This window comes from Cydia fagiglandana, chromosome 3 (assembly GCF_963556715.1).
Source record: "Cydia fagiglandana chromosome 3, ilCydFagi1.1, whole genome shotgun sequence".
NCBI classification, from domain to species: domain Eukaryota; kingdom Metazoa; phylum Arthropoda; class Insecta; order Lepidoptera; family Tortricidae; genus Cydia; species Cydia fagiglandana.
In genome coordinates this window covers 19,155,574-19,176,643 of record NC_085934.1, presented here as the reverse complement: position 1 = coordinate 19,176,643, position 21,070 = coordinate 19,155,574, and the positions used below count along the sequence as shown (strand labels likewise).

The following is a 21,070-nucleotide window of genomic DNA, read 5'->3' as shown; positions in this document are numbered from 1 at the left end:
CGTCTTTTTACTGATCGTTGTCGATCCCTATTGTTCTCCAGAAGGCTCCAGTCCCTGTGACCTAACTAATAATACATTTACGGTGGGTGCGAGCCGCCGTGTTTGTGTTTCGAACAATGCGGCACTGGACGTTTATTACCGTATTGTGCGGTTTACGGGCACTTACTGTTCTCGCCGATTACAGACATAACAATTTTATATTGCGTCTTTTATGATGTTTTGTTATTGGCGCTAGTTTGGTCTCGCCGCCTCGTGTCGACACGGGGATTTCCGATGACAGTAAGATAACTAGGTAATGTTAAAAATAAAAATTATATTTGTCATTGTTTTTATCTACCCGCAAACATTTGTATTTTCGTGCATTATAGGTAGGTATATGAATGTATTTATAATTCTTTGGCACGCCCTGCATCCTACACCGTTCGATGGATTGAAATGTGTGGGGTGTCGTTAGATTTGTCTCGGAAGATGGACTCACATAGGGTAGGTATATCGACAATATTTAAAAATATTTACCTATAGGTATTTTGATCCAAGATTCTTTATTCAAGTTTCAAGAAGGCTTAACAACAAGAACTTATAGGAGTCCGTTTTTTTTTCTCCGACGTGTCTGCATGTATTAAACTATTTAAACTCTGGCTATGAAACAGGGGGTCTTGGGTCCAGTATAAGCATTTATTTGCATAACGAAACAGTCTTAGCACAAAACAGATAAGTACAGAAGTCAATCACATGTATGTACTTTACTTTTCATACCTACGCTCGGCGGTCGCTCTAGGGTTGCGATTGTCGCGAACTATGACTTATGCACAAAAAACTATCATGGTAGTTGCACTCGTATCCATCGTATCGTATCTCGTATCTAGTTGTTTGATTTATTGTTGATGATGAAACGGGAAGAACGGAAATATAAATTAATAATAACATTAATAACTCAAATATATAGGTATTTTAATTTTAATGTCATTGTTATATTACAAATTTCCCACAGAAAATATCTTGCGATAATTTCGAGATTGGCGAAATGCACGATTATTATATTTTAAAGTGTAATAATTTCGCATTCTCATGAACAATGTAATAAATTCGCATACGCATTCTCTCTGAAACCACTGGTAGCTTAAAAAACGACAATTCACCGGTTAATGTTGAATTTAAACAGCCGTCCACTGTACAGTTATAATAACTTTTTGTTTTGTTTCTCCATTATTGCACAAAAAAGTTCACAGACGCGTATCTCAAGCGGATGGCACTCGCGCTCGCACTGGTCCCAACTGGTCCGAGATATCGTGTCCGTGAGCAGTGTCTATGTGTGCGTTGCTCGAGCGCGCTTTGTATGTAGATTGATTTCTGTACCTATCTCTTTTGTGGTCTTAGTGTTTCGGGCCCTTCGCGGCCAGCCATTTCAACGAAGCGGCGAGAGAAATTCCTCACCTACGAGTACATAAATGTCTATTGCTGCATTGCTCCATTTACTAATCGAGTGATATACTTATTTGCAATACTTATGCGGTTACCCCATTGATGCGCATCCGCACGGTGCACCGGTGTGTGAGCGAGACAGCGATGTCCCGCTCGCACACCGGAGCAGCGTGCGAATTCGCTTCCAATGGGAGGACCGCCTTAACCCTTGCCTTATTTTCCGGACTATCGCCGAGGGCGCGGATTGGTCGACCGCGGTGCCTCTGCTCACAGAATTTGCGTTTTTAGGTTGGTACTGCTTGCTTTATTTTTTAATTTTAGTGTTGGCAGTTCAGTTATACCTATTGTAATAAATTTTCAGTCCATACTTTGGAGAATGTATCTTACGCTGTTAACTTTGGCATCTGTACCAATAGTGCGACTAAGTCCCAGTTTTTACTCTAGCTTTTTGCGCTGATACTCGTAATTGAACTGCTAACCCTACCAGGCTCTAGCAAGTTTCAGAAACGTTATGGGGGTGTATATGAATAATTTGGTTTGGGTAAACTACCCTATTGTTGGCATTGTACCAATGTTGAGCACCTTCAAAGTTATTTCAAGGCAACATTGGTAATTTTCAGTGACAACGATTGGGTAGTTTACCATTTACGTTGCGACCTCAGAGAGCTTGTACGGTTTTCACGTTTTTCAGTCATATTAGGTATTGCATTATTCGCTGCTATATAGTTTTATATTTTAATACCCAATCTATTTAATGTGGCTTACCGGGCTATGGTTTATTTTATTCTTATCGTACGGGTATCACCTTGTTTGCGCTACCATTGCCGATTCTGTTCTTCCACATCCACTTTCGCCATCACTATTTTTTACACTAAAAACATTTATCCAATCACAGGGCCGGATCCCGAGTGCGACAAAAAATGCGCCAATCAGGGCTGGTGCAACCACGAGAAGATTTGCCAATGCCCCGAGGGTTATATGGGGCAGCACTGTCGCACGGCGCTTTGCTACCCACAATGTATGAACGGAGGGAACTGTACTGCACCGGGCGTGTGCTCTTGCCCTGCTGGGTACCAGGGACTACACTGTGAAGGAGGTAATATATACCGTATGTCTAATGGATAAGGTTCAGTTTACTACTGAGAGCTACACGGGCCCGCATAGACGTTCTCTTCCTGCAGTACGAAAACGTAAACAAAGACGGATTGACGTACGTTAAAACTACTATTGTGTCCAATGCATAGATTAGGAATCCTCTAGACCGAGTTTAGAGCAATATATATTTTGGGGGCCAAAAATGCGGGGGTGCGCGGGAGAAGGTGAGCGAAGTCCCGTGCCGTGATTGGTCCATTCAAAGACATGGACGTCACACAAAGACACTTTCGACTCGAACATGGAGTAAAATTACCGTATGCGTGGCAGAGGGGGTAGCGCGACTATGCTCAGTCTGGAGGATGTTTTGTCTGTGGTCCAATGTCATTGCGTCTCGCTCTCTCATTAAGCAAAATGTTGGACGCAATACACATTGGACAAAGAAATTGGATAGATGGAATACCATGTTAATGAATAAGGATTTTACTAGACTAAGACAATGAAACAAATATTAAATGCTGCAACTTTATATCAAAACATGATGACTATATAAAAACTACTCGTCTTATCTAATATGACACTAATCACTAATATAATTATCTAATATGGGGTCATCCATTAATTACGTCACACCAATTTCTAGGTTTTTTGACCCCCCCCCCCCTTGTCACACTTGGTCACATTTGGCAAACCCCTCCTAACTTGTTATTTAAATGTACAGCGAACTAAATAATTTAAATAAATTTTCGGTTACTGATGAAGTTAAAGTGACGTCACAAAGTTTGTGTCTCCCCCTTCCCCCATGTCACAATATGTCACATTTTCTTGATCCCCTCCCTCCCCCTAAACGTGTGACGTAATTAATGGATGACCCCTATGATACTGTCGAAGTTTCTAATGTGAAATACAGAGTTCTATCGGAAATACTTATTGTGTAACTTAATATGAAACGCCATATATCGTCAGGTGACAGCCAAATATCACTAATTTCTGCAACAATCTCAAAGCCATAGAGGGAACTGTACTAGTACCAAAACAAGGTTGATTTTTGTTTATTTTTTTTTCCATTAGTGAATATTGGTGTTTACCAAACGATATTTTCAATGAATTATTTAAATTATGTAGGTACTTAATCAAATAATCAAGTTTAACCCTTTACCAGGCTGACATTTCAAAAATGACAATCGAATGTCAGTCTTACTCTTCGAAAATAGAACACATGTTTGAAGTGCCGTATGTGGGAAATATACTATACAGGTTGGAAAAATCGAGTGCCACATGGATGACAACTACCTTAAATATTGTAAATAGCACATTTTGTGTAAAGGAGACTTTCCTTTGTTTTTAAAAACAATAAATTCTGCATTTAAGGATTTATGAAAAATCGCTTGCCTCAGTCGGGACTCGAACCGGTCAAATGTGACAAAAAATAACGTGCCGTATTTTATGATGCAGATTGAAAGGTCTTTATCAGTAATAAGGTTCATTTTTCTCTAAATAACAAATACAATCAGAATAACGGAAGGCCATGAAAACTAACAATTACCTTTTAAATTTGATTTTTTGTCACATTTGACCGGTTCGAGTCCCGACTGAGGCAAGCGATTTTTCATAAATCCTTAAATGCAGAATTTATTGTTTTTTAAAACAAAGGAAAGTCTCCTTTACACAAAATGTGCTATTTACAATATTTAAGGTAGTTGCCATCCATGTGGCACTCGATTTTTCCACCCTGTATATCCCTTAGCCTGGTAAAGGGTCAACAGTGGCGGTACTTCCATACAAGCCCAAAAGCCGGGCTTGCCTTAGTTGCCTTACCGAAATTACGTAGTGATAAGATCAATAAATCAATATAGATTATTTTTAAACCGCGCGCCAAATGAACCCGTATTATTAAATTCAAGCTACAGCGCGCGGACCGCGGCGGCAGCGTGTTGCAAAATTTTGCCGTGGCGCCTCTTCCGCGCGAAAGAAATCAGGCGTCGGATGAATATCTGCTGAGAATTCAGCTATCCTGCTCGCACTCGTCGGTTTGTTGCGGTTGCAAGCCGACGAGTGCGAGCTTGCTTTTTCGTCCCGCTCTAGGCGGTCTAAGCCTACAAACGCCATAGAACGATGTAACTATTTGTTGGTATGTATAGCAATTTTATAAGGCGATTTAAGCCGAGCTTTTGGTGTGAAGTTAGCTGCATAAGTTCACACGGGCACGCGTTTACTTCAAGTGTATTATTATTTAGTCGAGTCGAAAGTAACGAAAGGTCAATTTATTTAAGTGAATTTAAATTAAGTGGTGAATGTGGATTTGTTTGTTTGTTGTGACGTACTCGTACTTATATAAGTGTTGACAATGGATGAAGTTGTTCCTTGTGACGGTATCAGATGCGTCCACGTATTACTCGACGAAATCAAGGTAAAATCGTTAAACTTTGTAGAAAAACGGGATATATATATCATTTCCGCGCCAGTAGCGTGCCTAGGGTTTTGGAGTAGGGCAAGCCGAAAGATATGTTTTCGTAATAACTGTCCAATCTTCACTCTTCGGGGTCAAATGCATCTGCTAGCGTGACGAGGCGAGCTAATCATAGCGCACGTCTGCTACGGAATGAATAATGTCATTTTGTATTTTGTTAGACAAATAGCTCGAGCTTGGTTTGTCGCTTTGAACATGTTTTTGTAGAACGCCGTCATATTTTGATAGCAACGATACAAGTTCCAAAAAATTGCCCCTATTTAATGAAGTGTTTGACTCATCGTGTCCTCTAAAAGGAAGTTCTTGCTGTGCTAAATGGCACACAATATCGACTAACCTGTGAAAAACACTACGATTGTTGTCAACACGCATGTTATGTTTTGATATTTCTTCTGATAATTGTCGCGACAAAGAGGCCTCGATCCTTTGTTTCCCAAAATTGCTAAAAGAAATCACTGCACACATATGTTTACCGGAATTCATGTGCCTCTTTATTGCTCCAGATAAATTATTTAAATCGTTATAGCCAGAAGTATTCCAAACGTTAATATCGTTCGAAAAAAATATGCAACACCAGCAATACATCTTATTTGTATGGGAACAACCAACAATCCAATGAGTTTTGTAGACGGCCCTACAGAAATTTCTCTTACGCGACTGACTTGACTGAGAAATACACAAGTCGGGTGTTGGTTTTGCCGCGGAAATTAGGTCCCGTTTTTCGACAAAGGTCAAAGACTTTACCTTGTTTTGGTTGACTAAAACGTGGACGCATTTCAAACCGTCACAAGGAACCACTTCTTGATCCATTGTTAACACTTATTAAACTAAGCGCCACAACAATGAACAAATTCACATTCACTATTTAATCAAATTCACTTAAACAAACTTTCGTTACTTTCGACTCGACCACTGACTCGGCTCAACTAAATAATAATACACTTGAAGTAAACGCGAACGCGCGCTGTGCGAACTTATGCAGCTAACTTCACACAAAATCCAAGCATAAATCGTCTTATAAAATTGCTATACATACCAACAAATAGTTACATCGTTCTTTGACGGTTTGTAGGCTGATAGTGCCCAGAGCGGGACGAAAAAGCAAGCACGGTTGCAAGCCAACGAGTGCGAGTTCGAGCAGGATAGCTAGAACATCCTCCGCCTGATTTAGTTCGCGCGGACGAGGCGCCACGCCGCGGCATAATTTTGCAACACGCTCGTGCCGCGGTTCGAGGCCGCTGTGGCTTGAATTTAATAATACGGGTTCGTTTGGCGCGCGATTTTCAAAATAATCTTTATTGATCTTATCACTACGTAATTTCGGTAAGGCAATTAGTTGCCTTAGGGCAAGCCCGGCTTTTGGGCTTGTATGGAAGTCCCGCCACTGTTCCGCGCCAAAACCAACACCCGACTTGTGTATTCTCAGATAAGTCAGTCGCATTAAAAGAACATTTTGTACGGCCGTTTACAAAACACAAGGATTGGTGGTTTACTCCAATTAAGGCGTAATTAGAGTGACAGGGAAAGAAGCATGTAATTTGCAAATTTCAGTGTACGCGGTAGGGCCTCTGATATGTTTGTAAAATTCTATCTAGTAGTTATGGTAGTACCTAGTATGCCCTGTGCTGTGCGCTATGATAGCTCGCCGCGATACGCTAGCAAATTCATTTGAGTCCAAAGAGTGAGATTGGACATTTATTACGAAAACATATCTTTCGGCTTGCCTTACTCCTAAACCCTAGGCACGCCACTGAGGGTCAATCTACTTATTGCAAAGAAAGTTCAAGAAAGTTGTGTCGTAAATTCGGAATAAAAAGACTTCGTAAATGTGCTACAAAACATTTCGTAAAGATGTTATATTACACTAATATATACCGACATTCCAGGAACTTAAATCCTCTTAGAAATAGCGATAGCCCCCTTACACCCGGCCTTTATGACCTCAGTGAGGGCCTTATAGAAGGGCGCCTGCTCCGCCCCATGGTCTATCCCTGTATCATGGTGCTCCTGCTCCTCATCACGGAACTTGGTGATGGTGGCGAGGATCTCGGGGTCCACGTTCGGGTCCTCCATGAGGGTCCGGAGCTGGTCGTTGTAGTGTTCCACTATGACGGTCTCGACGGCCACGGTGCACGCCATGGCGGCTTCCTTGCCCATTAGGGCGGTGCCTGGAATCAAGATTATTTTGTGTAGATATAAGAGAAAGACAGTTGGGGAAATCAAATAAATAAAAGATGATGATGATGATGAGATGATGATGTAAACATTCAAGATGAAATTATATTTGGAAAATGCCTTAGAAATCAACTCTATTTGTACCGAGACAAGACACACTTGTATAGACACAGTGATACTATTTCGTTGAATATATTGATTCATAAAAACTAAAAAGGGTCTCACTTCATCTGGTCGAAGCGGATGGTTATATCGTATATGGTAATATTACTTACCGCCGTATTCATAAAATATTTTTCGGCAATCAATTCAAAGAAGGACAAGTGATATTGCAAGGTTTCAGGCACTGATTTTAATGTAACTTTGAGCAAATTTCTCTATTATTTCGATAAAACGTATAAAACGTATTAGACGTAACAGTTTCTGTACTTCTGGCAGAGCGCTCATGCGCGCGGAGTGGTGTCAGGGCGAAGCTTTTTCACAGTTTTAGTTCCCGACGTTTTTGAAAGATGGCGCTAGTATGTTAAACATGGAATGAGCGTATAGGAAGCAAAAATACATTTAATGAAAGCTGAGACATGTATTTAAGTGTAAGTTCAACTTACCTGCGCCAAGGACGAAGCCAGCAACGTTCCATATCGGCGTGAGCACTGTTGGCCGCACTCTGTATTCGTTTATTAACTGTTCGAAGCGCTCGCGGTGCTGAAAAGTTATTAAGTATTATAAAAAATTATAATACTAACGATTGTCTGCAAACACAGGCCAGTCAAATAGTATTTATTATTATATGGAGCCTTACGTGTCTCACTGCTGGGCAAAGGCCTCCCCCCAATTTCTCCACAGATCTCTTTCCGATCCTGTGTCTGGCCACTCCTTCAAAAAGCTGTGTAGTTCATCCCGCCATCGCCGGCGGGGTCTGCCAACTCCCCGATTTGAGTTTTAGTACAGTAGACCAAAAACCTGACGCATGCAGTGTCTTGTCCCATAGATACTTTGTGCGCGTAAAACTTGCGGTAATACTTTGACTTAAATTTTTTTTTAAACTAGCAGGCCAAAATTTGTCAATGAAATTTGGACCTACAGTGTTGGAAATACAGTCGATTGTACAATGTTTTAAAATTGAATGAAACAAAAAAATGCAACTATGTTCCAATCGAAGATGATTTAAATTTTATCAACGTGACATAATTACGTCATACCTTGACCTCCTGTTCCCACATGTGCTTGATGGTGGGTCCTTCGGTCGTGTTGCCGAGGACAGCCATCTGCCCCGCGTAGATACGGTCCGCGCCGAGCTAGCCCGCGTGGTCTACGCGGATCTTGTCGAGATGACATATGTCATACCTTTACCTCCTGCTCCCACATGTGCTTGATGGTGGGTCCTTCGGCCGTGTTGCCGAGGACAGCCATCTGCCCCGCGTAGATACGGTCCGCGCCGAGCTAGCCCGCGTGGTCTACGCGGATCTTGTCGAGATGACATATGTCATACCTTTACCTCCTGCTCCCACATGTGCTTGATGGTGGGTCCTTCGGCCGTGTTGCCGAGGACAGCCATCTGCCCCGCGTAGATACGGTCCGCGCCGAGCTAGCCCGCGTGGTCTACGCGGATCTTGTCGAGATGAGTGTGTACTGTCTCTTCCGAAAATCGTTTTTTCCATACTGATATTTTTGCCATTCGCAATTTTTACCATTTTACTTTTTCTCGATAGCATCCTTTTCCGGAAGCATTTCTAACCATTCGCATATTTTCCCATTAATTTTATCTTCCAGTAGCTTATTTTCCTAAAATGTTTTCTAACCATTCGCATAATTTGGATATGTATTCTTATTATAATATACGAGAGACTAACTAAAAAAAAAACTTATTTTAGTAAATCAATATCGTACAATATAATTAGTCGTTTCTGGCACTCGCCGGCCGCTGCCGCGGCACGCTCGCTTCGCTCGCTCGGCTTCGCGCACTGTTTTGCTCGCAGTTCACCTAACACACTCCTCCTCGCTTCGCTCGTCGTCGCACCTACCTATTCCGTGATCGTAAACAAATAAAATACAGTGGGAAATTATGCGAATGGTTAGAAAACCTATTACAAAATTAAGCTATTGGAAAATTAAAATAATGGGAAAATATGCGAATGGTTAAATATGATTTCGGAAAGGAAGCTATCGAGGAAAAGTAAAATGGTAAAAATTGCGAATGGCAAAAATATCAATATGGAAAAAACGATTTTCGGAAGAGACAGTACACACTCCGCGTAGATACGGTCCGCGCCGAGCTAGCCCGCGTGGTCTACGCGGATCTTGTCAAGCTGACATATGTCATACCTTGACCATCTGCTCCCACATGTGCTTGATGGTGGGTCCTTCGGCCGTGTTGCCGAGGACAGCCATCTGCCCCGCGTAGATACGGTCCGCGCCGACCTCGCCCGCGTGGTCAACACGAATCTTGTCGAGCTGACATATGTCATACCTTGACCTCCTGCTCCCACATGTGCTTGATGGTGGGTCCTTCGGCCGTGTTGCCGAGGACAGCCATCTGCCCCGCGTAGATACGGTCCGCGCCGAGCTCGCCCGCGTGGTCAACACGGATCTTGTCGAGATGACATATGTCATACCTTGACCTCCTGCTCCCACATGTGCTTGATGGTGGGTCCTTCGGCCGTGTTGCCGAGGACAGCCATCTGCCCCGCGTAGATACGGTCCGCGCCGAGCTCGCCCGCGTGGTCAACACGAATCTTGTCGAGCTGACATATGTCATACCTTGACCTCCTGCTCCCACATGTGCTTGATGGTGGGTCCTTCGGCCGTGTTGCCGAGGACAGCCATCTGCCCCGCGTAGATACGGTCCGCGCAGAGCTCGCCCGCGTGGTCAACACGGATCTTGTCAAGCTGACATATGTCATACCTTGACCTCCTGCTCCCACATGTGCTTGATGGTGGGTCCTTCGGCCGTGTTGCCGAGGACAGCCATCTGCCCCGCGTAGATACGGTCCGCGCCGAGCTAACCCGCGTGGTCTACGCGGATCTTGTCGAGATGACATATGTCATACCTTGACCTCCTGCTCCCACATGTGCTTGATGGTGGGTCCTTCGGCCGTGTTGCCGAGGACAGCCATCTGCCCCGCGTAGATACGGTCCGCGCCGAGCTAGCCCGCGTGGTCTACGCGGATCTTGTCGAGATGACATATGTCATACCTTGACCTCCTGCTCCCACATGTGCTTGATGGTGGGTCCTTCGGCCGTGTTGCCAAGGACAGCCATCTGCCCCGCGTAGATACGGTCCGCGCCGCGCTAGCCCGCGTGGTCTACGCGGATCTTGTCGAGCTGACATATGTCATACCTTGACCTCCTGCTCCCACATGTGCTTGATGGTGGGTCCTTCGGCCGTGTTGCCGAGGACAGCCATCTGCCCCGCGTAGATACGGTCCGCGCCGAGCTCGCCCGCGTGGTCAACACGAATCTTGTCGAGCTGACATATGTCATACCTTGACCTCCTGCTCCCACATGTGCTTGATGGTGGGTCCTTCGGCCGTGTTGCCGAGGACAGCTATCTGCCCCGCGTAGATACGATCCGCGCCGAGCTCGCCGGCGTGGTCTACACGGATCTTGTCGAGCTGACATATGTCATACCTTGACCTCCTGCTCCCACATGTGCTTGATGGTGGGTCCTTCGGTCGTGTTGCCGAGGACAGCCATCTGCCCCGCGTAGATGCGGTCCGCGCCGAGCTCGCCCGCGTGGTCTACGCGGATTATTTTGTCAAGCTGTAAGATCAAAGTTGAATTTGAAAGCGGGAAAGAGCGAGAGATTATATTTGGCCGACCCGGACCTGTGTTTATCGTATAATAATGGTGAAATCATGCGTACCATATATTATGATAACCGAAATGGACCGCTAAAAAAATAATTTATTGTCTATTTTTTTATAATGAGTGGAAAAATAAAAGGTCGTAGTATTATTGTATTAAATCCCATCAAAAACATAAATGTAAAAAAGGAGAGCCAAGTTCAATACAAAAATTATGCTTGGCTGTGGGGTTCGCCGCAAAAAGAATGGAGATCTAAATGAGTGCCAAGTTCTATGCAAAATCCAAATATGTATTTATAGGAACAAAATAACATTATAAACAAGTATTAAACTCTATTTCTTTGCTTTATTGGATACCTATAACAATTGCTGTTATTTAAAAAAAATGCGAGATCTTAAAGCAGGTTAGATTTGACTTGGCCAGTTTTCATTACATCAGTCATTTTATAAAGTTATTCAACATATATATTTTGTAATTCTGATAAAAACTGGCCAAGCCAAATCTAACCTACTTTAAGATCTCACATTTTTTTTAAATAACAGCAATTGTTATAGGTATCCAATAAAGCAAAGAAATAGAGTTTAATACTTGTTTATAATGTTATTTTGTTCCTATAAATACATATTTGGATTTTGCATAGAACTTGGCACTCATTTAGATCTCCATTCTTTTTGTGGCGAACCCCACAGCCAAGCATAATTTTTGTATTGAACTTGGCTCTCCTTTTTTACATTTATGTTTTTGATGGGATATCAATACTTTTTGTAAAGAAAACTAGGCAGGTATTGAGATTTAATGTTTTTTCTTGTGTTTCCGCTGCATGTTTTTTACTTCTGTTCTTTGTATTAATTATGTGGTGCCGCGCGCCGCCAACGACACACCGTTGGCCGGTTGTTTAGCGCGTATTACAGGTTTTTTGTATGGGGACCCCCCCTATTTTTTAACTTTTTTTATTTTTAGATTTTTTCCTACGCTTACACATAATTACCGAGCTGGATTCCAAATTTTATCCTTCTAGGTCATCTGGAAGTAGGTTAGGTTTAGGTACTATATGTCAGTCACAATAAAAAAGAAATTTGTATGGGGACCCCCCCTATTTATTAACTTTTTTTTGTTTTTAGATTTTTTCCTACGCTTACACACAATAACCGATCTGGATTCCAAATTTCATCCTTCTAGGTCATCTGGAAGTAGGTTAGGTTTAGGTACTTATATGTCAGTCACAATAAAAAATGGTTTTTTGTATGGGGACCCCCCTATTTTATAACTTTTTTTTATTTTTAGATTTTTTCCTACGTTTTCACACAATAACTGAGCTGGATTCTAAATTTCATCCTTCTAGGTCATCTGGAAGTAGGTTAGGTTTAGGTACTATAAGTCTGTCAGTCAGTCTTAAAATTTACGACTTTTTGACCTTCATATCTTTATAACCGTTTGAGCTAGCTTCATGAAATTTGGGCTTCTAGATGTCCTTATGGATATAATTAAACACACGTAGTTTTATGTGTTCACGTTAAAGATGTTTTGAGTTATAGAAGGGTCAAAAGTGGCACCAAGTGGTTCGTGTAATATTACACTTGGCGCTGGCTAGCCAGTTCCTTTGCTTGAACTTGGCTTGATACGCTGCCGCGTGTCTAGATGTATCATCGAATCGAGATACATATTAGATTACATGTTAGAACCTACATCTATTTGGCGCCAATTACTCTATTTATAATTAACCCAAATTCAACATATAGAGATGGTTAGGTAGATGTTTCTACATTCTGCTGGCGAAACTTACATTTGGGTTCTTTTTCCAAGTAGCTGAGTGCGCTCGCCTGACGTGCTGCAAGATAGCTGGACGGCTCATTGTGGTTTATCTCTGAAATTAAGGAAAAACAAACTTTGATTCATTATTATTATGAACACTCGTAATATATGCGTTCACTGCGTAGATACTATTAGATTATTGACCACATGGGTGACATATAATAGGTACGCGCTAATAAAATTTCAACTTTAGCATTCCGATTTAAGGTTCAAATAAGATTAGGTTCAAACTTCAAATGAATCATCAAAGCTGGATTAATTTGTATACATTTGGATTTTTTGGGAAATCCTTGTAGATTGGTGCGGCCTGGAGATATTGTGTAGGTTAAGTAGGTAGTTTCTTTCTATAAAGATTTTCTTGAAAGGTAGACCTCCATATTAACAAATATATTTTTTTTGCAGGAATATGTGGACAAAAATGCCTAAACGGGGGAAAATGTATACAGAAGGATACGTGCGAATGTCCTAAAGGATATTACGGACTTAGATGCGAATTTTGTAAGTGGTATTTTTTATTTATTTATTGATTTAAACTTTATTGCACGGTAAAAAAAAAATTACAAAAGGAGAACTTAATGCCAGTAGGCATTCTCTACCAGTTAACCCTCAGTTTTCAGTAAATAATGAATATAAATAGTAGGTAGATACTTGTAATAATTTCATTTCATTTTTTGTGTCCAGAATGTAGCAATATCTAAAGGTTGTAGCAGGATAGCCTTTCAAAAATTGCCCCTACAAAGTGTTGAGTTTGAAACTATTATACCAGAGGTGCCCTGTGAGGAGAAAATATGCTTTTTTACGTAAATAAGTTAAATAACTGAACGTGATCGGTTTATTGAACCTATGATTGACTATCGAAAAACTGCCTGATTTAATACAAGGATATGTTGTGCCATAAAAATGAATGGTAGTATAAAAGTAACTAAAGTAACCTTAGTAACCTTACTAAAGTAACCCTTCATTGTACATGCGAGACGCACTTAGCAATATTTTTAACCGACTTCCAAATCCCAAAGGAGGAGGTTATCAATTCGGATGTATGTTTTTTTTTTTTTTATTTTTTTTTTTTTTATGTTTGTTACTCCATATCTCCGTCATTACTGGACCGATTTTGAAAATTATTTTTTTGATTGTATGTATATGCATACAGATTGGTCCCGTTTTTGTCAAAATCCAGTTCTGATGATGGGATCCATGAGGAATCGACGGAACTCCTCAAATCTTAAAGGCATACATATGATGATTTTTGTGTTTTTATCAACAAATCAAGCATTCATATACATTCAAAAACGTGACATTTGATGAAGTGGAACTGCTGATGATGATCAGAACGGAACTCTTCAACGACGCATAGTTCACCTTTGGCGATTTGTCCTCTTCGTTATGTTTGTTAAGCAAGTTAAGTTTTTAAGCCACATTTCTGTCAAGCTCGAGTTCTGATGATGGGATCCATAAGGAATCGAGGGAACTCCTCAAATCTTAAAGGCATACGTATAGAATTTTTTGTATTTTCATCATAAAATCAAGCATTTACATTAAAAACTGTCGCATTTGATGAAGTGGAACTGCTGATGATGATCAGAACAGAACTCTTCAACGACGCATAGTACATGTTTGGTGATTTCGAATTTCGATTTTGACTTGGACTGGGACCCGGACTCATACCCGGATCGGGTTCGGACCCGGACTCGGACTCGGACTCGGACCCGGACTCGGACCCGGACTCGGACCCGGACCCGGACTTGGACCGGGACTCGGACCCGGACTCTGACTCAGAGACCCGGACCTTGACCCGGAAAACCCCTATGATACCTAAACTAAATAAACCGCTATGATTACCTACCATAAAATGTAGGTATAAAGTATGATGATGCCAAACCCCTCCCGCTCAAACCCCCGTACACCGCACCGCATGCGCCGTTAAGTGGGTTAGGTTAAGTTTGAACTGCGATCCTCACAGAACCGAACAAAAGTGGGTTAGGTTTGGTTAGAACTGCGAGCCTTACAGAAACGAAATGCTACTAGAAAAATGGGTTTGATTAGGCTCGAACTGCGATCCTCACAGAACCGAACTGCTATCAGAGAAGTGGGTTAGGTTAGGCTAGAACTACGACCCTTACGGACACGAAATGCTACTAGAAAGTACTGTTTTTACCTCCTTTTCTACATAGTGCACCATCTACCATAATCTTTCACCGGGCCCCATAGAAGTCGGTTTTTTTTTCTTAAAAATTATCCAACATGATTATCATATTTTAGACCGGGAGATAGTGACACATTTTACTGGGTCATTTGTACCAGTATGGCGGTTCGTCAGGGGTCTAAGTACGTAATGAACGAAATAAAAATGATGGTCATAGCGCTGGTACCGGCGGCCCAATCGCGTGGGCGTTAGTCGAACGTGTCGGATAAAATACGAGTGTCGAACGATTTGTTCCACAAAAATCCTCGTATTTTTCGATAGTCCATAAAAAAGAAGTAGACGGTAGCGTAATGCCATACTTCTCCGGTGTGACTTACAGCCCGCCATACTGAGGCGAACACATTAATTAAAAAAAAAACAATTCAATCATTTGTGCCAAGCTAATTTTTGCACAGGTGACCATCGTCGAGCAGCCATTCATGGACATCACCATGCCATACTTTTCGGATGGTTCCAAATGGCCGCCATACCGCCGCAAAGGAGTTAATTTTTTTTTTAATGCTAAACGATTTGTACCATCTTGTAATTTTTTTTCAAGACTTTCTGTGTGATCATAAATGGAAATCTCATAATGCCATACCTGTAGGAGGTGGCAAATGTGTACAATTTTTTTTATTTATTTCAAGTATGGTGCCCCTTTTTCCCCCTATTAGAAGTATGGCAAATATAATAATGGTCACATTGCATCATATAATTTCCAAAAATCCAAATGCCATACTAGTACAAATCGTCAAAAAATTGTTTTTTGTTTTAAGTTTTGGCTTAAGTCTCACAGTCGTCCGCCCCGTAGTTATAATCTGAAATATTTTTTTTTAGGTATAATTGTATCCAAACAAACAGAATATGATGATGTCATGCTGTAAAAAAATATTTTACGTATACATAGTCGTATTTTTGAAACGTGTCGATTAAATAAGTTTTTCAAGTATGGCAGCACTTTTTCCCCCTACTATAAGTATGGCAATTATAATAACGGTCACATTTTATCAAATACTTTCCAAAAATTTAAATGCAATACTGGTACAAATCGTTTAGCAAAAAAAAACAAATTAACTCCCTTGCGGCGGTATGGCGGCCATTTGGAACCGTCCGAAGAGTATGGCATGGTGATGTCCATGAATGGCTGCTCGACGATGATCACCTGTGCAAAAATTAGCTTGGCACAAATGGTTCAATTGTTTTTTTTTAATTAATGTGTTCGCCTCAGTATGGCGGGCTGTAAGTCACACCGGAGAAGTATGGCATTACGCTACCGCCTACTTCTTTTTTATGGACTATCGGAAAATACGAGGATTTTTGTGGAACAAATCGTTCGACACTCGTATTTTATCCGACACGTTCGACTAACGCCCACGCGATTGGGCCGCCGGTACCAGCGCTATGACCATCATTTTTCTTTCCTTCATTACATGCTCAGACCCCTGACGAACCGCCATACTGGTACAAATGACCCAGTAAAATGTGTCACTATCTCCCGGTCTTATCATGAAGACTACTTTTCAAAAAAGTTCCTATACTGTTTTTTTTTTCTAGCAAAATGCGTGATTCCCTGCCTTAACGGCGGGCGCTGTAAGGGCGTGAATAAATGCCGCTGCCCCGCGGGTTTCGGCGGCAACCACTGCGAGGTTGGGCGGCGCGGCGGCGAGTGTGCGCGCGGCTGCCGGCACGGCGCCTGCCGCGGCGGAGCCTGTGTGTGCGAGCCGGGCTGGAGAGGCCGCGCCTGCCATCGCAGCTCCGGTAAATATCTTATATTATGTACACACACATGTCACACATACATACACACTACACCACACTTCAGACACACATCACGCTTCGACAATCGGGGTCGAGGTGGGACGTAGTCAATAGGCGTCGTACCGCAGTGACAAGTGCGAGCAGCTAGTTAACATCTATTGTTTTTACGACGTCAAAGATATGTTTACACTTTTGCACCTTATGCTTGATACTATAGGGGCTATTCATAAATTACGTCATTTCAAATTAGGGGGGGGGGGTCTGTCTGGACATCGGATGACGGTAGCATGAAGTAGGAGGAAATGGGGTCATTTGAAGCATGATTTTTGGGTGATTATAGGGGGGGGGGGGTCAAAAATCGTCAGAAATCGATGACGTAATTTATGGACAGCCCCATAGCAAAAAAATTAGTCTAAACGGCGCCTCGCCTGTCTATAGATATCAACCCTACGGAAATTTACTTAAGGGGAGACGCATAAGCAAATTAAGGGGTGTATCCATGTTACTTCTGCGCACGCGACTGCGGACGCGTTGCGTGGAGAACTTACCAATAACTCCATAGAACGTTAATTCCTCAGCAATAGAGCTCAAATTCTAACAAAGGTTCTAGTTGTATAAAACAAATGACACAGTCGTGTGCGCATTGCGTGACCCTATAAAACACTTAGTCACGCTTGGTAAATCCCTCGGCCCACCCTTATCCCTAAGGGAGGGTTTTATAGGGTTCCTAGTAAAGTTATTCATTGAGAAACTTTTTGTTTCTGACTAGAGCCGGACCAAAAAAAGTCTGCAGCGGATTTGATAGCCCACGCACTGAGAGAAAAATCATCACCAGGAATTAAAAAACAGTTCTGTACTGGGGGAAAAAATGAAGTTTTAGTAATAATTATGGACGTCTCACTATTTCTGTAAAGTTTATTTATTTCTACAAACAGCTCAGTAATCCCAAATATAATTTCAACAAACAGATAATAGAAATTGCAAGAACTAATAGAAATTGCGAAAGTCAATTTGTTCCTATTAGTTAACTCTCCTTGTCCCCGGATTAAGTTTATTTTTGTAATTCTAAGTGTGTTTTTCTTGTACTTTTCTCTCAGTGCGCAGTGCAAGTGTCATAATTTCATAGAAGTTTGACGTTTAAAATAACACTTTCACTGCGTGGGCTATCAAATCCGCTGCAGACTATTCTAGGTCTGACCCTAAGTATTAAATTACAAAAAAAAATCTTATCGTATTCCATAAATAGTAGAGTCTGTGCGAAAAGAGAACAGTCGTGGAATGTATAGGGCCCAAAACATTCCACTACTTTTCCGAACAGACTATCAAATGTATAGCTAAATTATAAGAATAATTTATAGTTCTCGATATATTTCGCGAAAAATTGTCCCTTGCGCAAAAAAAACACGAAACTAATCCATTCATTAAAATAATGTCGGTTGGGTGTTTAGTTTAGGAGAGAACATAGGGACATATATTTAGGTCAAATACATGACTCTCCTTTTTTGGGTTCGCAGCACTCTAGTAATAAAAAGTTCTAAATATTGAATTTTCAATTACCAAATTTAATTTGCGCAAAAGAATTTGCTAAACGACTAGAATCTCGTACAATACGATCATACCGGAAGGCGATCAAAAGCGGATAACTTTTTTTTTTATTCAGACACAAATACGTGCGCGCGCGTGCCTTATCTCAAAAAATCAATAGCGTGGCGAAGTCAAGGGCTGCACTTGTTACGGTCGCGTGTCATTCACCCCTCGCTAACCAGAGGGTGCGCGGGAGTGGCCCTCTAGATCCACGATAATAGGTCACTGCCCTAGGGGCTTCGTAAAGAGGGTGGCGGTCTAAAAACTATTGCGAGCGAATTTGTTTTTTAGTTGATACATTTTAATATTATGAGAATTCTACAAATCCTACGAATAGTTACCTTGTATGGCGAATCGCTGAAAATTATATTTAGGTAATTAACTTATAAGTACCTACTTTTAGGAGATTAATATAAATAAACAAAAATTGCTCGTTTAAATGTAATTAGATTTTAATTGTATGATTGATATAATTGTTTGTTACAGGTTCTTCTGAAGAGTCCAGTGAGTTCAAGAGACCGCGATGAAGCGACAGACAGTGACGAACTACTATAATGATGTGATTCTCTTAATTTTATTATAAATTCTAACGAATACATGTTGATGTATGTTTAATTAGTCATTTAGGTGTAAGCGCTATGTCAGCTAGGTGTAATAAGTGATGAAATTTATGCAATATGAAATTATAGAGTTTATTGAATTAATTTGAGTTTTATTTTTTTCCCACTTAAGGGTTTTCCATAAATAACGTCACACGAATTTCAAGACTATTTCAATCTTCCCCCCTGTCAAGTAAGCTCAAGAAGGCTTGTGTTGTGGGTAGTTAGACAACAATATAATATACAATACTAGCGAGTGTAGTGACCCGCCTCGGCTTCGCGCGGGTTTCACAAAACCTTAACAAATTATACACCTAAACCTTCGTCAAAAATCACTTTTTTTTGAGTTTTTGAGTTTGTCGCGAAATAAAAAAACAACAAACATAGGTCTAAAACACGCCTTACAAATTTGTGTAAATTTTTGAACAAAAGCTAAAAATTTAAGAAATGCTTCCAAAAATTTTATTCTGATTGAACTCATTAATTACTTTCTTTTTGTTGAAACCCACAAAAATAACAATTCAAAAACGTCATTTTAGATCCCGGGCACGCACAGCCGTCTCGCTCATGTTTACGCCCAGTGAGAGTGAGAGAAGAACCTGAACCCACAGGGCCTTAACCTGTCGGATCCCAAGACTCAAATCTGAGCCACAAAGGTTAGTGACCTTTCATACAAACAACATTTTTTTTGTATGAAAAGTCACTAACCTTTTGTGGCTCAGATTTCAGCCGTGGGATCCGACAGGTTAATATGGCTATGGTTACAACACCTGTAATCCATGATTTAGAAGAATATGAACATACAGAGTGGTCAAGGCGAAGCTCAGTAGGACCGGGGGTGCGAAACTCCTGACTTCGGTCAAACTCGGCTTCGCTCGGCTCAGCATTGCTTCGAGCAATTATTAGGGTTGGCACTACTTGACTTCCTTTTGCGTGCACGGCCACTGATAAGATAATCACTTGATTTTTGACAACCCTAAATAGCGAAAAAGGATAGTGCCATATATTAGAAAGAGACAGCATGATTCGACCCTGAACCGCCGTCAAACTTCGGTTTTGTAGGAAGTTTCCTTTCTGTACGGTAGTACTATTAATTATTCTGTGGTAGGACTTGTAGATGTAGATGTAGACCACCACCACCACTGACCACTTTCCTATAACCGCAGTGATAATACTCTTACTTAGCATTCTAGAATTAATTCTAGCATTTTTAGGGTTCCATACCCAAAGGGTAAAAACGGGACCCTATTACCTACTATAAGACTCCATCGTCCGTCTGTCTGTCACAGTTGAAATTTTCACAGATGATGTATTTCTGTTTCCGCTATAACAACAAATACTAAAAAGTACGAAACCCTCGGTGGGCGAGTCCGACTCGCACTTGTCCGGTTTTTTATGCCAATGAAGGATTAATCTACATTAAATTATTTCATTTAGCCATAATTACCTACTAATATACAGAGTAGCAATAGAGTTCATCTTCTTGCAGATTTAAGAATATTAAGTAGGCAATTAGAATTATGGTTTAGCTAGGTTATGTGTACATTTTGTCATAAAATTTATGAATACACATATTCAAGGCTTCAGTTCTAAACAAGTGATTGAATAAATGTTACTTTAGCTACTGAGCCTTTACAAGTATGTAGGTATAACACAAACCCCGAAAAAGAACAAACAAATAGCTTATTTGATTTTTGTTATGAAATGTGTTGAAACATTATTTAACGATGTATAGAACGCATTTCACTGTAGATATAACAGGAATATAACTTACATAATCAATAACCCACGAACATGAACCACTGTATTCACAAAACTTTCGCTTTTTTCCTAACGGGTGAAAGATAAATCAGTAATGGGAATCAGCTGATTGCAAATAACCAAATAACTGAAACACTGTTTACTACTGAACGTCAGATAGCTTACAAAAAAGCTCGCTAGTGGGCGCTACTATGTATGACGTGATCGATGTTTTCGAAAATAAACTTGGAATTTATCCTAATTGCCCGCTGCGCTGGGCGTATTAAATTATAAGATAATTTTGCCGGAGCATTTTGGTGAGTAATTTGTTTGTAATCATGCTTATCACCGTAGTCATTTCTCGCTGAAAGTCTTATCCCCCCTCGGGCCGAGGGGCGATTTCCCTTTCCAAAGCGAATGCGAAAGGAAATT

General features: G+C 41.1%; 2 protein-coding genes across 5 annotated transcripts in view; one reads left to right on the top strand and one right to left on the bottom strand.

Moving 5' to 3' along the window:
• Nucleotides 1-19,003, top strand: part of LOC134680286 (protein shifted) — a 40,200-nt gene extending 21,197 nt beyond the window's left edge. For all 4 annotated transcript variants that reach the window (XM_063539390.1, XM_063539389.1, XM_063539391.1 and 1 more), the window contains 4 exons: nucleotides 2,318-2,518; nucleotides 13,178-13,273; nucleotides 16,512-16,715; nucleotides 18,786-19,003. In XM_063539390.1, coding sequence (XP_063395460.1) covers nucleotides 2,318-2,518; nucleotides 13,178-13,273; nucleotides 16,512-16,715; nucleotides 18,786-18,826 — 542 coding nt within the window. In that variant the 3' untranslated portion in view covers nucleotides 18,827-19,003. The remainder of the gene's footprint in view (nucleotides 1-2,317; nucleotides 2,519-13,177; nucleotides 13,274-16,511; nucleotides 16,716-18,785) is intronic.
• LOC134680311 (5-demethoxyubiquinone hydroxylase, mitochondrial) lies at nucleotides 6,273-20,928 on the bottom strand. Its single transcript, XM_063539421.1, has 5 exons — nucleotides 20,673-20,928; nucleotides 12,747-12,827; nucleotides 10,787-10,918; nucleotides 7,765-7,861; nucleotides 6,273-7,152 (listed from the first exon to the last, which is right to left on the bottom strand). Exons 2-5 carry the CDS (start codon nucleotides 12,813-12,815, stop codon nucleotides 6,875-6,877), a joined length of 576 nt encoding a protein of 191 aa, XP_063395491.1. The 5' UTR covers nucleotides 12,816-12,827; nucleotides 20,673-20,928; the 3' UTR covers nucleotides 6,273-6,874.
• Nucleotides 20,929-21,070: the final 142 nt, after the last annotated feature.